The sequence below is a fragment of the Leopardus geoffroyi genome, chromosome C3 (genome assembly GCF_018350155.1).
Source record: "Leopardus geoffroyi isolate Oge1 chromosome C3, O.geoffroyi_Oge1_pat1.0, whole genome shotgun sequence".
Classification (NCBI taxonomy): Eukaryota; Metazoa; Chordata; class Mammalia; order Carnivora; family Felidae; genus Leopardus; species Leopardus geoffroyi.
In genome coordinates, this window is record NC_059338.1 from 103,947,049 (window position 1) to 103,963,337 (window position 16,289).

A 16,289-nucleotide genomic window follows, 5' to 3' on the forward strand; every position below is an offset into this window, starting at 1 on the left:
TCTCTCTCTCTCTCTCTCTCTCTCTCTCCCTCTCTCTCTGCGTCCCCCCACCTCAAAATAAATAAATAAACTTTTAAAAAAATAACATAAATTTAAAAACAACCACTTCACAATCTAGGATGGCTATTGTCAAGCAGAGAGGGAACTGCAAGCATTGGCAAGGATATAGAAAAACGACCTCCCATACATCACTGGCAGTAATATAAAATGGTGCAGTCACTTTGGAAAGCAGTTTCTCAGTACTTTTAAAAGTTAAACTATAAAGTTACCATCTGACCCTGAAATCTCACTCTTAGGTACATACCCAAAGAAATGAAAACATATGTCCACATAAAAACTTGTATGTGGATGATTATAGTAGCATTATTCATAATAACCCAAAAGTAGAAACAACCAAATGTACATGATTTGATAAATGGATGAAAGCATGATATATCCAGAAAATGAAATACTACTTGGCAATAAGAAGGAATGAAGTGGAAAACATCCTACAACATGAAGGAACTTGAAACCATCATGCCAAGTGAAAGAAGTCAGTAAGAAAAGACCACCATTAATTGTATGATCCTATTTATATGAAATGCCCTGAAATCTGTAGAGACAAAAAGTAGATTATTGGTTACATAGGGCTAGGGAATGGGGAGATGGGAGAGTTAGGATTGGCGACTTCTAATGGGTACAAGTTTCTTTTGGGGTTGATAAAAAACATTCTGAAGTTAGATTAGGTGAATGTTTTTATTTTTTATTTTTTTTTTTTTTATTTTTTTTTTTTCAACGTTTATTTATTTTTGGGACAGAGAGAGACAGAGCATGAACTGGGGAGGGGCAGAGAGAGAGGGAGACACAGAATCGGAAACAGGCTCCAGGCTCCGAGCCATCAGCCCAGAGCCCGACGCGGGGCTCAAACTCACGGACCGTGAGATCGTGACCTGGCTGAAGTCGGACGCTTAACCGACTGCGCCACCCAGGCGCCCCAAGGTGAATGTTTTTAAAACATTGTAAATATATTAAAAAACCATTGAATTGAACAATGTGGTGAACTTTGTGATGTATAATTTATCTCCATAAAGCAATTAACAATTAGAGAACAAAAACACAAACAATATTCCCTTTCTCCTTTTGCTTTTAGAATTAGGTCTATGCTATTCCTGTACAAATATTCTTGCTTATTATTCTGCAAGATAAAAGTAATTGTTTTATCAAATTAAAGACAGAAAATACTGTCTTCATCTATTTAGCCGTATAATATAGTGGTTGTCGGTTCCATTGGCCTTGAAATCTGATCAACTAACTGTGTGACTCTGGCAGTTAACCTCTCTGAACCATAGTTTTTACATCTGTAAAATGGAAGTAATGCTTTCTACTTCATGGAGTTCCTGTTAAAATGAGATAACATTTATAAGAACCTCAGCCCAGTACCTTTTGGATTCAAGCTCAGCAATTAATTATTCCATAAATATTTATGGAGGGACTATATTTGCTCACTCTATATGCTCTTTAAATCATAATGTGAAGACTTTATTTAATATGAAGCATATATTTTGTAAATCTAGAAAATCCTAATTTTATAATATGAAATTATACTTGTACATTAACATGTCCACAAAAGGATTCATTAGTCCGATTCACGGGAACAAAGAAACTATTTATTTTCTTTTGCAACTTTAAAGAGAGGATAATAACTATATATAAATACAGATATAAGGTTACCAGGAGTGGCTTATCTATTATTTACAAAAGTTTCTGAACCAAAGAACAGTTGGTCTTTTCGAGATGCCATCTAGTGGTTTATTCTAGCACTACAGTCACTTATTTTGGAACGCAATTAGTCGAATACTTGTTTTTAGTAACACTCCAGTGAACTTCTTTGAAGGCAAATGTGTGAATGGAAAAGTAAATAAGGCTGAAGCTCAGTTTGGAGCTCCAAAGAAGTCTAAAAGAAACTTTTAACTGTGATCTAATTAATGTGGACCCAACGCTGAACATTTCCTCCATGTGCTGTGCTGTGATACTGACAAAGTGAACATGAAGTTAGCTCTTTTTGTGTGCCATCAATAGGTTTTTGATTACACAGGTAAATAACATCACAGATTAGTGGCCATAAATACACAGTTACATAATAGATGGGTAGTTAGGTATTATCCTTGACCTACAGCATTTTCACTGTGTTTGTCATGTCTAGTACTAAGTACCGCTTAACAGCAAAGGAGTAATTTTTTCCCAAGAAGAATTTAAGATGCACAACGTTTTTAATGAAGTAGGAAGATATACAACTCCACTACCTTATGTGAGAGAAGTAAGAGCATAAAATGAGATGGCGTGGCCAGTGCAGAGGTCGAAAGTCTCTGCTTCAGAGGGCGTGGGTGTCGATGAGACCAGTGCATGTAAGAGGGGCCGCACCCAGACTGTTGTGTCTGTATTTCATGTTCTTGCCTGTACACTGATTCCTCCCACGCCTGGGGCATCAGAATCTCAACACTGTCATGTCGGCATAACTTTATACAGTGTTGGGAGGGCTCCAGCAGAGCGCCTGCTATCCCTGCCTCAGCCCCGGCTGGGGTCTGGAGTAAATTCCAGTAAGGTCTGCCTTAAATCCCTTTTGCTTTGTATCTTGACAGCATCAAAGGGGAAGGGAGTGGGGTTGCTTTAGATGCACAGCACAGGAAGAACGCTACTAAGTTGAAGATGACTTTTAGAACCAAAGTAGGTAAACTCTGCAGATACTTTACACCTCACTTTGTATCCAAGTCGAAAGTCAACAAAATTCAAAGGACAGAAAGAAGATAGTGGTTGCCAGGGGCCAGAGCTGGGGGCAGAGAAGATTGACTGTAAAGAGGCACAAGGAAAGTTTTGGGGCTGATGGAAATACTCTCCATTTTGATTGCGATGGTAGTTGCCTGCAAAAGATTGCATGTCTTTGTCAAAATTCATAGCACTATATACTTAAACAAGATGAATTTTACTCTATGTATTTTACTGTTTTTATTTTTTAAACTTTTAAATATAAAATACAGTATTCAAACCCTATTTTGGTCTATGCAACAAAAATCCAAGTGGTATTTTTTTTAATGATTTGCTCTTGCTTAGAATGGCCAAGAAATTTAGCCAAGAATCCATAGGTGATAGGTGATAAGCCAGAACTCATATTCAGATCAGCCCATTTATTTACTCATTTATTTATTTTTTATACCCTTTGTAACCCAGGGTGCACTTTCACTATTTCCTTACGTATTATCATATTGCTGCAATAAGTTTTGCTAAGAAAGATTAAAATAACTCGGAAACCATGGCACATTCTGAGTGAGTTAAAGGAGCAGGAGGGTTTCTGGAGGCACTAGCTAGTGAAGCTGGCAGATGGGCAGAAGAAACCTCCGAGCCCAGCCTGGTGTTCCCAGCCCTTCCCTTGAGAAGGCAGTGTCTTTTTGTTCAGGGGAATGATGATAGGCACTATCTTAGGCTGAATTAGGGGCCCCAAAGATACACGGATATCTTCCTAGACCCTGGAATTTGTGGATGTTGCCTTATAGGGCAAAAGGGACTCTAGATATGAAATCGAGGGGTTTGAAATGGGGGAAGTTATCCTGGGTTACCTAGCTGGGCCCTGACTGTAATCACAGGGTCCTTATAAGAGGGAGGCTGCGGAAGGCAATTGCAATCATGGACCAAGACTGGAGTGCTGAGGCCACAGCCAAAGAATGCTGGCACCCACCAAAATCTGGAAGAGGCTAGGAAGCAAATTCTCCCTCGGAGGCCCCAGAAGGAAACAACACTGCCAAGAGCTTGACTATAGTCCAGGGAAACGGATTTTGGAGTTCTGGCTCCATGACCAAGAAAAAACAAAGTTGTGTTCTTTCAAGCTGTCACCTTTGTGGTGCTTTGTTTGAGCAGCCAGAGGAAATGCAGAAGGACTGTCCTACATTTCCAAGACGTGCCTGAACTTCCAGCTCAGCATCAGAATAGTTTAACAAACAAACCAGAAGCAGAACAAACAAAAATTATGTTAATACCAGACTGTATAGGAGACGAGAACGTTTGCAAAGTATTTTTCCTCGAGTTTCTTGGAATCACACCAGAACATGTCTGAAAGTTTTCCCCCAAGGCAGGTCGGTGTTGCCTGCTTTATAAATTGTTTTAACCACTCATGTCCTTGGTGACCTGAGCAAGAACACAGAATCACTCCACAATACAGTCATCACAATCTAGGCGACTGTGCAGCATCTTTGAAACAGCTCATCACGGGTGCTATAGGTCAGAAGTCACTGTCAGGGAGGCAGAATTTCATTCCTGGGTCATCATGTATCCATTTACGTCACCTGAGGCCCCAGTGCAGCCAGGATCTGAACCTGGCTTTGGAATCCGGAGTCACATAATGGGCAAATCACAGGTTCCAGAATGGCTTACTGCCAACATTTACTGCTATGCGGCCTTGGGCAAATCATTTGACCTCAAAAAGGGAAAAACAGTACTCAGTTCAGAGAGTTGTGAGAGTGAAGTAAAATAAGGCACATAAAGCATTTGGCCAGTCCTGACTTGACGTGAGTGCTGGATAAATCTTCGCTACCGGTGCTGGTATTGTTATCCAGGGCAGGCATCCTTCCTTCTGGCCAAGACTGGTGCTTCAGGGAAGGGTGCCCTCTGGAGTTGTCCAATGGGCATTCTCTCACTCTCTCTTTCTCTCTCTCTCTCTGGCCCTCCACAGGCAGGGGACCGTTCCCACCTGTCATGGATGTCATTGCTGAGCAGTGATAAACATGTTGCCCCTGGGCATCAGCACACAGACGTCAGGATCAGTTCCATCAAGCATCATTCCCTGATGACTGCAGGCTTCACACTGTGTATATGGCACCCTTTCCATGAAGGGCCCCCAATGAAGTGGAGGGACCAGAAATAAAATAGTCCTGGATCTCAAAGGCAAGTCTTACTTGGTCTCCAATTCACACACCTTGACCCGAGAAGAGTTAAACTCGAAGACTCTGCCAGGCACTCTCTGAATGAGCTTCTGTCCCTGTTCCCAGAGTCACAAAACTCTAAAAGCCCAGAGCGTGGGTCTTATAAGCTCCTGTCAACCTCACTCCTTGTTTTTCAGTTGAGAAGACAGAGGCCCTGAGACTGACTTGCCCAAACACACACCAGAAGTTGACATCAGGGCTAGATTAATTAGATTCCTAATTCCAACACCTCGTCGCATTTTCTTCTATTCTTGACCCATCCACGCTGCCTCCTCACCTCTGCAATCTCTGATTCAAGAGTTATGAGAGTAAAGTAAACTAAGACACGTAAAGTATTTGGCCAAGTCCTGACTTCACGTGAGTGCTCGATAAATCTTCGCTACCTTGGATCCCAGGGTGGGACAGGGAACCGGGGCTTCCTACAGACCCCAGCAGGGGCACGGTTTCCGGAGACACCCAGTTCTCTCTTGTTTTCTTGTTCCTCGGTGTGCCCGCACACCTCATCATTCCTTCCCTCTGCCCATAAACAGTGGCTTGAAACCCTCTCAGGGCCACAGGGTCCTAGAGCAGGAGCCGGCCAGTTCAGGAGAATAGGGAAAGCAAACTCCTGGACTCTGGGCTTGCTGAAGACTTAAATGCCCCTGGGTCTGATGGATTTGTTTTCCCAAAAACTCAAGCCACTCAGTGAAGGAAGTCACCATTTTCTCCTCTACCTTGCTGCCCTTTGAAATCATCAGGGCTGATTTCTGTGGTTAAGCATCGATCTTTGTAATCTTCTGGGTGACAGTGAGTCCTCCACTCTTTGTTCTGTGAGTCAACCAACCCGACTCTTCCCCCAGCAAGAAAAAGGCAAAATGACAGTCTTGCTTCCCACCAGTATCGCGTCTCTCTCTCCCAAATCCTTGTTACTGCCCAGTGAGGCCCTAAGTAGACCTCTGGGTAAGGAGGAGGCTGAACAGGACAAAGCAAAGAGAGGAGGGGCTGTTCTGAGGACAAGCTTCCTCCAAGCAGCACTTTTGCCCAGGCTCATCCCACTCGGTGAATCAGGGAGAGCTCTTTCTGTGAACTAACACTTCTCCTTGAACTTCCCCACTCTGTCTCATGTTGCTGTTGGTGAATCACCATGAGCCACTTCCTCCTGCTTCAGCAACATTCTACAAAGCCCTTTTTCTGATAAAAGTTTGAGTTAATTCAACATGGGAAGTTGGTTTGATATAAAGTATCCAAAATAGGGGCACCTGGGTGGCTCAGTCGGTTAAGCCTCCGACTTTTGATTTCGACTCAGGTCATAATCTCACCATTCGTGAGCTCAAGCCCCGCATCCGACTTTGGATCCTCTTTGTCTCTCTCTGCCCATCCCCCATGAGTGCTCTCTCTCTCTCTCTCTCTCTCTCAAAAATTAATAAACATAGGGGGGAAAAAAAGACTCCGTGGGGCGCCTGGGTGGCTCAGTCAGTTGAGCATCAGACTCTTGATTTCAGATCATGTCATGATCTCAGGGTTGTGGGATTGACCGACCCTATGTTGGCCTCCATGCTGAGCATGGAGCCTGCTTAGGATTCTCTCTCTCTCTCTCTCTCTCTCTCTCTCTCTCTCTCTTTATCTGTGTGTTTCTCTATCCCTCTGCCTCTTTCCCCCACTCGTGATCAAGCTCTCTCTCTAAAATAAAATTAAAAGGGAAAAAAGAGGGAAAAAGACTCTACTAAAAAAAAATAAAGTATCTAAAATAAAGAAACCTTTGAAATCATTCACCAGGACAGTTTCAGAAAGGATGTCGCAACCACCCTGGCATCCCGTCTTATTTTCCTACGGTGGTGTGTTATTTGGATAGCTTACAGGAGTTTCATTACATTTGTAATTATTCCTTTCACCTTTACACAGCAGCCTTTTCACAATAATTGCATAACCTTCTTGGATTTCTTGTTTCTGGCTTGATGGCCAAATCAGGAATCTGAAATTACTGAGGTTTTCTAATTTTTTAATCACTTAGACGTATGTGTAATCTGAGAGATGAGGAAATTTGCAACGATACCGTTCATTCCACTGTTGAAAACACCATCCCTGAGGTCACATGTGACCGCCTTGTCTTTAAACTCAAAAGATATCTTCCCAGTCTCTGTCAGTTGACTGCTGAAAGTGACAGAAGACCCGAAGTCAACCAGCTGCCACAGAGTGGAAAGTCTAGAGGAGGGGGGGACTTGAGGCACGGGCGGTTCCAGAAGCTCCAACCATGTCGTGAGAAACCAGCCTCTCTCCATCTCTCCTGCGTGTCCTCTGTGTTGGTCTGTTCACAGGACTGTTTCCCTGTGTTGTCTACACGGCTCCCAGAAGCCTCTTGTTTATAACCTTCCAGGTTCAAGTCCAGCAGGAAGGAATAAGGTCCCCATCTGCTCCATCTAACAAAAGTCTTGGAATCTGCTCTCACTGGGCATAGTCAGGTGGCCTGGGACACGTGCCCATCCCATCACTGTGAGGACTCCTTCTGGGTGAAGGATTTCCCACAGAGAAACTCCAGGGCCTGTTAGCGGAATAAGGACAAGAACAGGTGCTGGAACAGCAGATGTCTACCACACTCTCCGACCCTTCTACAGCATTCAGCTCTGCTGCCCTTCTTGAAATTCTGTACTTCTGTCTTCCCTCACACGTTGCTTTCCCATACCCCTTCTGACTACCCCTCTTCTGTCTCTGCTTCCTCCTCCTCCCCTGTAAGGTGCAGGGCTGGTCCAAGGTTGTCTAGCTCTATCAGACTCAACTTTGCCATCCTTCCTCTGTGCCTTTACATACTCTGTTCCCATGGCCTACCATGCCATTCCTTTCCCCACCCCTCATCTCTTTATGTCTGTGTCCTCTATATCCTGGTTCAAATACCTCTCTGTGAATCTTCTAGATCCAATTGTCTTCAAGACAGAAGTCGACTCTCCCTTTCCCCCAAACTCTTATCTTTATCCTCTCTCAAAGGTAGAATTTTCTGTTTTATATATTTCGTCATCTATTGAAATATCGAATGTGTGTCACCATTGGCTGGCTCCTTGAGGACAAGATGATATTGATCTTTATCCCTTACCCCCACCCCCCACCCCCGCGCCCACCCAATCCCCTCCATGGTCAGTCCTTACAAAGGCAATGTTTGTTCATTACGTTTCTATGGTATTTCCCATTTTATTAAGGTGCATTCACATCCATCACCATATCCGCTTCTCAAAGAAGTCTGGAAGGGTGGAGGGGGAGAACAAATATCTCAGCTTTATGTATGAGAAAACTGAGGACCCAAGAGGGTGAAAGACTTAACAGAAGACCTCTGAACCAGTCTTGTGAAAAATCGGACTAAAAACCTGGATCTTTAGAGTTACATTACTTGCTATTTTCCAAGAAAAACTTGCTGGTACCTATCGCATCCTTAAAATCTGGAGAATCGTTGATACCAAGCCGCTTTAGTTTCAAAGACATTAAATATTTCACTCCGAACTTTCACTCCGTGTCTGCCAATTACTGGGGTTGTGTGATGATTTGCTCCTCATAGAAAATATTTTTAAAAGGAAATCCAGATCAAGTATCAAGTGGTTCCTTCTGGCGTGGGTATTTTCATTGTTGCTGCTGCAGGTGATGTGTGTGTGTGTGTGTGTGTGTGTGTGTGTGAGAGAGAGAGAGAGAGAGAGAGAGAGAGAGAGAGAGAGAGACTGCGTGTGTCTGTGTCTTGGGACAGGCACGTTCGTCTTTAAGGGGCAGCATAAGGTGGATTTCTTTCCCCAAAGTGCCTTTTCTTACAAGGGAAAACAAACGCTTAAAACTCCAAGACTCTCCCTCCCAGTGACCCGGACCCCTAGACTCGGGACGACGGCACAGTCGGGGTGGTGACGGAGCGCAGCCGGCCTGCCCCAGCCTGCCAGCTCCAGCCTCGCCCTCCCGGGGTGGAGCCCGCCCCCGCGGCCAGCAGATAAACGGGCGGGCGGGTGCGCCCGGGCTGCGCGCTCCCCTGGGGTCCCGGAGCCAAGGCCGTCGGCCGCCCTCGGGGACCGCGAAGGAGGCCACCCCGCACGCGCGGTCGGCAGCCCTTGCCCCCCTCGCCATGGCGGCGCCGTCGCGGCTCCTGATCCGCGGGGGGCGCGTGGTCAACGACGACCTGTCGCAGGTGGCCGACGTGCTGGTGGAGGACGGCGTGGTGCGGGCGCTCGGCCGCGACCTGCTGCCGCCCGGGGGCGCGCCCGCCGGCCTGCGGGTCCTCGACGCCGCCGGCAAGCTGGTCCTGCCCGGCGGCATCGACACGCACACGCACATGCAGTTCCCCTTCATGGGCGCGCGGTCCGTGGACGACTTCCACCAGGGCACCAAGGTATCCGCGCCGCCGCGCCCTGCACCCCGGGTGCCCCGCCGAGCCCGCGGGCCTCCCCCAGCTGCCCCGGAACCCCCGGGCCGCCGCCTGCGCCGCGCCGAGGGAGGGGCCCGCGGGGCCGGAGCGAGCCTTGCAGCCGCGACCGAGCGGCCGTAGGGCCGGGGTGGGCGGTCCCTTGCGAGCGCCCTTCTACCAGGCGCCCCTTCTCGCTGGCTTCCCCCCAGCTTAGGCCAAGCCACACGCCCGCTACTCCTCGCTTTGGGTAATTTGACACGCTTAAGTCAGCCTATCCTCTCGCCCTCAGTTCTCTGCACCCTATACTCCCCAACTACCCCCTTCCCTCCCCGCGCCTTCCCCATTGTCGCTGCTGTCCTATGGAAGTCCACCAGTGTTCCATACTATCTCTAGAATCTCTCTGTTTACCCGGCACCCCCAGCCATTTCTCCCCATCTTCCACCCCCAGCCAAAACCAAATGAAAAATCCGTTCCCCTAGTAGATACTGCCTGACTCCAAGTAGGCAGCGTATGCTGGGTAGTGGATGACAAGTCTGGGCAGGCTGGTAGCCCACTGGGTCCACAATCTTTGCCTCCACCCTCCAGTGGAAAAGACACAGCCCTGACAAGAAGTTATTTATTTATTTTTAATGTTTATTTATGTATTTTGAGAAAGCAGGGAAAGGGCAGAGAGAAGGGGAGAGAGAGAGAATCCCAAGCAGGCTGTGAACTGTCAGCACAGAGCCGGAGGTGGGGGGCTTGAACTGAGGAACTGTGAGATCATGACTCAAGCTAAAATCCGGAGTCAGATATTGACCCGACTGAGGCCCCCAGGCGCCCCCTGACAAGAATGTGGAAGAGAAATATTCCAGGAATGGTCTCCCCAGCACTCACACGGGTGCCTAGGCAACCTGGCCCCATTTCTTCTTAATCAGCTGGCCCAGGAGATACAGAATATGGACCTCCTTCTTGATGCTTGAGCACCTGGGGCTTGGCTGATGGTGCAGGAGGATCAGATCATCAAACCAAGGTGGGAGAGGGTTGGATTTCTCTAGACACAAAGGCCTAGAGGCTCTGCTCAATGAAAAGAACCTTGAACGTTTCTCCAAAGCTCCTGAAAATAAGATCTGGAGACAAACTGGGCTGCCTTGCAGCTACATAAAGTTACAACCCCACTCAGCACTTGGGTTAAAGCTAAGCCCATGCCCTCCTTGAGGCTTGCATTTTGGGCTGAAGGTATTGATATCCTTAAGGCCTAAACTCTTGTGTGTGAAACAAATCAGGCTATTCGTCAAGATATTAATTGTACAGGCTTTCAAAGTAGTTTGAGCCGTAGTTCGTTTACCTTACTAACTTCTTTCCAATAGTTTTATTCTCCTCACACACACACTGTCCACATTTCTCAATCATCTATGATTAACCACAGTGTTTAATAGAAAAAAAGAACAATTTGATCCAGAGAGAAAGGTCTGGGCAGGCTGTTCACATAGATGTTTGGAAAGCTTACTCCTAGTTACTGATTATTAACCTTTATCATCAGGGCAGTGGTCAAAGTGTTTTGTGGGACGTATCATTTCTGTTGGGGAAAAGTGAACATTCATTTTGCCCTTTACTTTAAAAGTAAACTTTCCTAAACTTATTTTTACGTTTTAAGTGAATTTTTCGTATATAAAAGCAATACATGATTGTACAAAATTGTAAAAAAAGTATTAGGAAAGTAGAAAGAAAAATAGTACCCATAATCTCTAAGTCCATTGACAACTCCTGTGTCCGTATATTGCTTTTGTGCTTCCTAATATGCTTTATTTTACATAATTGAGGTGGTATTATGCATGTGTGTATGGGCCTGTGTGCATACCTGTCCATAATTTGCAACCTGTTGTTTTTGGTTACAGTACATACTCTTTCTGTTACCACAGGCTCATCACTAACAAAGTGCTTTGCTAAAGGCAGGGCATTCATTGACACCCCCATTTGCCAGGTGCAGAGCCGCTCTTTCTGGCCATCTGCCAGGACCACTAGTGTCATTTCCCCACATCATCTCCCTTTTTCTCAGCAAGGTTCTAGAATGAGAAGCAGCCAGGATGCGGGGTTGGAATGCTGTGGGGGAGAAACATTCCTTCGCTTTCTCAGGATCATCCATGTATGCCCCAAGGCCCTGGGAGATGGTTCTTAGTCTTCTGTCTGTCGTTCTTTGGCCATTCAGGGATTCCTAGCATGGAGAGATGTGCAATTCTATTGTGAGAAGGAAGGTCTTTGAAGCATATCACAATATTATAGTCATCAACATCTGAAAGAACTTATCCACCAGCTGATTCTCTAGGCATCTCTGTATTTAAACGTTGTCAAGCTATTAAACAGACACATGTTCTTCATGAGCTTAGGATCTTAATTAAACCGAAAACAATATGGTCAGAGATGTTAAGGTCAAAGATATAGTAAAGGCTAAATTCATGTTGAACACGAAAACAGTCCTCACAAAGACACTAAGTTACAGAAGTCTACTTCAAAATCAGTTGGATCCCAGGAGATCACCTCTCCTGCCCCGGAAAACAGAGGAGACTCCAGATGGGTAAACACAGATACACAGGAGCATTAAAGCGTTGGCCTGAGTTCTGGAAGGACAACATTATTGACTCACTTTGCCCTCTTTTATAGAGTCTTTCATAATTCCCAAGGCAGTGTTGGTGGAGTTTCTGGTTTGGGGAAATAGGGGCAAAGAAATCTTTTGTAGATGTTGATTGGGTTGTATATTAATCTTGAAAAAATCTTATTAATACCATTACATAACGTTTATTTTATCAAGCACCTACTATGTGCTGGCACTGTGCTAAGTTGTCCACCATCTTCCAACAATCTCAGGGGCCGTTCTTTCATTTTGCAGCTGAGGAAACTGAAATTTAAGTCACTTGCCTAAGGCCACACACCAGTCAGTGACCAAGTGGCTCTTCAGATTCCTTACTGCCTGTCATTGCTAGAGCTCTTACCTACCTACTAGGCTCACTTCCTTTCTGAAACTATTGGGAAAACGTGTGATGTTTAGGTTTGTCCGTGTGGCAGGTGTTGGGATGAAAATGCTGGGTATGTCACATGCCGATGTGAGATAGCTTTTCTCAAAAACAAAGCAGGGTCATCCTTAAGAAATACGGTAGCTCTTCACTCTCCCAAAGCTGGAGGCAGTTAAGGTTATCAAAATAAATACACATTTCAGGAGTTAGGTTTGTGAGGCATTTGTACTTGAATTTATGGCCGCATCATTTCTAAGGGTAAGAAATGGGTACCTTGCATACAGAAAGCTATAAAGTAGAAATGATATATTATGCTTTCAGGAGATGGGCCCCAAATGTTAAGACCAATAGCTTTTTACTTTCTGCATGCACCAGGCAGATCATTTATAATATCTAACACATAGAAGGGATACTGTTCATGGTATTCTATTTATTGGTCACCAGATTGTGATGGGGCCCAATTTAAAAAATGAAATATAGGTCAACCAAAGGTTATATATTTTGTAAGTCTAATTTATGGCATAGGTTGGGTTTCAAGCCTAGAATTGATTTACTTAATTACAGGTAAAAGCTTTCTATCTGATGTAACTAATGGAAATAATTTTCTGCTTTAAAGAAATCATATTTCATTTTGTTGAAATATACTAGATGTACAGTGGTTTTCCAATATTCAATATCCATGAGGAAAAACAATGGGATTTTTTAAATGCAAATGGATATTGTGAGTTAGGTAAAGTTGAAGGAATTATGACTTTGCTTTTACTATATCCTGTGATAAGAGAGTAAATTATGAAAGCCTGGCCAGTTTCCAGATAGATAGATAGATAGATATAGATATTCAGACATATGCAGCTTGGAGTGGGTGGGCTCACATTAAAAATCTGGCAGCATCAGTAGCTGGTAGAAGGATCTTTTTTTTTTTTTTAATTGGGAAAACACACAGAACACTTTTTTCTTTTTCTTTTGTAGGACAAAAGTCTTCAAAACTGTCAAGAAAGGAAATTACGCTTTGCTCTGGGACTTTTTGGTAAATTGCCATCAAGATGATTGCTTATAATAAGGCAGTGGAAGGTGTATGATTAAGCATGCGTGTGTGGTGTATTTATAGAATTTCTTCACGTTGTAGAACTGCACTTCAGAAAACTTGGTCGCAAGTCAGATCCCTTTCTCTGTTGCTTGTGGGAGCTCCAGGCTGGGCTTTGGAAGCTGTGTGGGCTGATGGTGTGACCTTGGGCAAGTCACTTCTTCTCTCAGAGTTGTTAACATTTCCTTATCTATATAATGATGCCTTAGTTGGAAGAACAACCTCAATTAAAAAAAAAAAGTGAAAGTAATGAAAACAATATATATTATTCATTATCCAGCCCTCAGGAAAATGCTGGAGCGTTATAGTTGCTCAATATATATTGCTTGGATAACTGCCTTTTTTTAAAAAAAGGAAAATACAGTTGAACGTAAAGAAAAATAATATTTAAATCACCTATAATGTTTAACATCTTGCTTCCCGCATTTTCACGGTTTTCTCTTTGGGGCGCACATTTTTCCTTCTACTAAATTTTGCGTGCTCTCTGGAGACAGCCTCATTCATTACACATTTCCCCCAGAACCTTAACTGCCGTTGGAGAATGTGATTTCCGGGACCCCATTGTCCTCGCCAAGGCTAAGCCTCGCAGCTTTTTCTCCGTGTTCTTGTCTCTGTGCATCAGGTTTCTATTTCCGCCTGTCTGAGGATATCACAACCTCGATGTCCCACAAGCACTTTGCACTCAGCATGTTCCGAGCCAGTTCATCCTTCCTTCAACTACGCTACCCGTTTTTTATCCTGTTTCATAAACTGTTAAAAGCTCCCTTCCTGTCTTCTCAGTGGTTGACATTTTGGTGGTTTCTGGGTTCTTGGGGTTTTTTGTTTTTTGTTTTTTGTTTTTTTGTTTTTTGTTTTTTTGCTTGTGTAACAATGTTGGGACATAAATTATCATACGGATTCTTGATAATTGACTTAGAAATCACCCTTCAGAGTGAAATGACTGGACCAAAGAGTCTTAGATTGATCTTAAAGGAGTTTAATACATATACCCAGATCAGTTCATGCTCCCATGAGCAACGCGTTACAATTCTCATTTCACTGAATCCTGGTTAATTGTAACTACTGCCTTAAACAAAAAAAATCAATGCCAATTTAATAGGAAAAACAGAATTTCTTAATGTTTTTAAACGAACTTTTTTTCATTGCTGGTGAAGCTGAGCTTTGAATGCTCTTCCTGTGCTAATAGCTTGCATGCTCCAGCTCTAAGAGTTTATAATTCTGTGATTTTCTCGAGTAGCTCTTTACTGATTACAAAGTTAATCTTTGCACTAATCAGAGGAAGAAAAAAAATCTCAAGGATTAATTAGAAACCGCTTGATGTTAAATAGGGCCCCATTAAGGGTGTTGTGTGTTAGGAATTCTTTCGCTGAACTTGACAGAATCTAGGACTTGCCTTCTTACAGTTTTCATACTTGAGTTCTCCCTGCTTTTCAGTTCCACTGCATGTTTCCTCCTCATTTGCCTGAGGGTTTTTAATGTCCAACAGAAGTAGTGTGTAAATCAAGGTTTCCATGATGCTACTGTCAGGAAGGAAAAAGTTTTCCTATATCCTCTTATGTTTAGTAACTGGGACATGCAAATTAACTGACAAAAGACACATTAACAAGAGAAAAGACAGATCTTTAAAATTCAGGTATATGCAAGTTCACAGAAAAATGTGACCCAAGAGGTGGTTAGAATTTGGGGTTTATATACCACCTTAACAGGGGAGAGGAAAGGAGAGGGCATGTATGGGAACATAAATGACTTCTTAATAAGAGAAGAGGGGGAGTAGAGAGGACACTGATGGGGAAACAAATGACTTTTAGGAAAAACAGATGGGCTCTTAAGAAAATCAGTGGGAAATATGATGGTTTGTGACAAGGTCTATTGAGGTGTGGTGCAAGTTTCTAGTCTCGGGTGTTAAGAGTCAATCTTCCCTAGTGGTGAAACTTCCTAGAAGGGGATTTATTACAGTTGAATTTTGGGAGGCTTTGCTTTTAGGCAGATAAGGGTATTCGCACACACGCAGACACACACTCTCACACACCTATTCTTAAATACCTTCAGCTCAAAATGATTTTTATGCCACAGGGGCATACTCTGGACCCTGGCACCACAATTTAAAATGGAATGATCCTAAACTAAGGATTTTTCAAGTTGATGATTAGATTTTATTATTTCAGCCAACAATATTTCTTGGAAACCCACAAAGTGACTGGCACTGTGGTTGGGGTAGAGATGAAAACCATGCTCTCTGTTCCCAATGGCAGACAGACTAGAGGTATATGGGGCTCTAATGTATGTTGGCCTTCATAATAAATTATATACAGTAGACTTTGAGCTTGTGGGCTTAACTTTGATGATTGTGACTATTTTTGAGTGAATGCTTAAGGTCTGGCATTTTCCCTTTCGCCAGGTCACCAGTCCTAATGGCTTGCTGCATCACAAACTATGTTTCTGAGCAAGTTATTTAGCAGATAAGAGAGCAGCTGCCCAGAGTCTACTGCTCACTTCCACTTTGTGCTTCTCCTGTCATAGGTCAAGTAACAAATTGAGGGAGGACACTTCAGTTCTTCAGTTATGTTTCATTGCAAGTACTAGAGAAATTGATATGGTGATACTCATGAATTCCTGAATCCTGAGGATCTGTTCACACATAAAAACAAAGACCTTAAAAGTTAAAGTACAACAAAGTGTAATCTTTTTTACAAGACAAGAAATCACTTGGGGTGCCTGGGTGGCACATTTGGTTAAGCATCCAGCTCTTGATCTCAGCTTAGGTCATGACCTCATGGTGCAGTTGTGAAATCAAGCCCTACATCAGGTTCTGCACTGATGGTGCAGAGCCTACTTGTGATTCTCTCTCTCTCTCTCTCTCTCTCTCCCTCTCTCTGTCCCTCCCCTGCCCTTGTGTACTCTCTCTCGAAAGAATGAAAGAGAGA

General features: G+C 43.9%; 1 protein-coding gene across 2 annotated transcripts in view; it reads left to right on the forward strand.

Moving 5' to 3' along the window:
• The first annotated feature begins 8,903 nt into the window (after positions 1 to 8,903).
• The window catches only part of DPYS (dihydropyrimidinase), an 81,226-nt gene continuing 73,840 nt past the window's right edge, over positions 8,904 to 16,289 (forward strand). For both annotated transcript variants that reach the window (XM_045453931.1, XM_045453929.1), the window contains exon 1: positions 8,904 to 9,279. In XM_045453931.1, the coding sequence (XP_045309887.1) occupies positions 9,016 to 9,279 (264 nt within the window). In that variant the 5' untranslated portion in view covers positions 8,904 to 9,015. The remainder of the gene's footprint in view (positions 9,280 to 16,289) is intronic.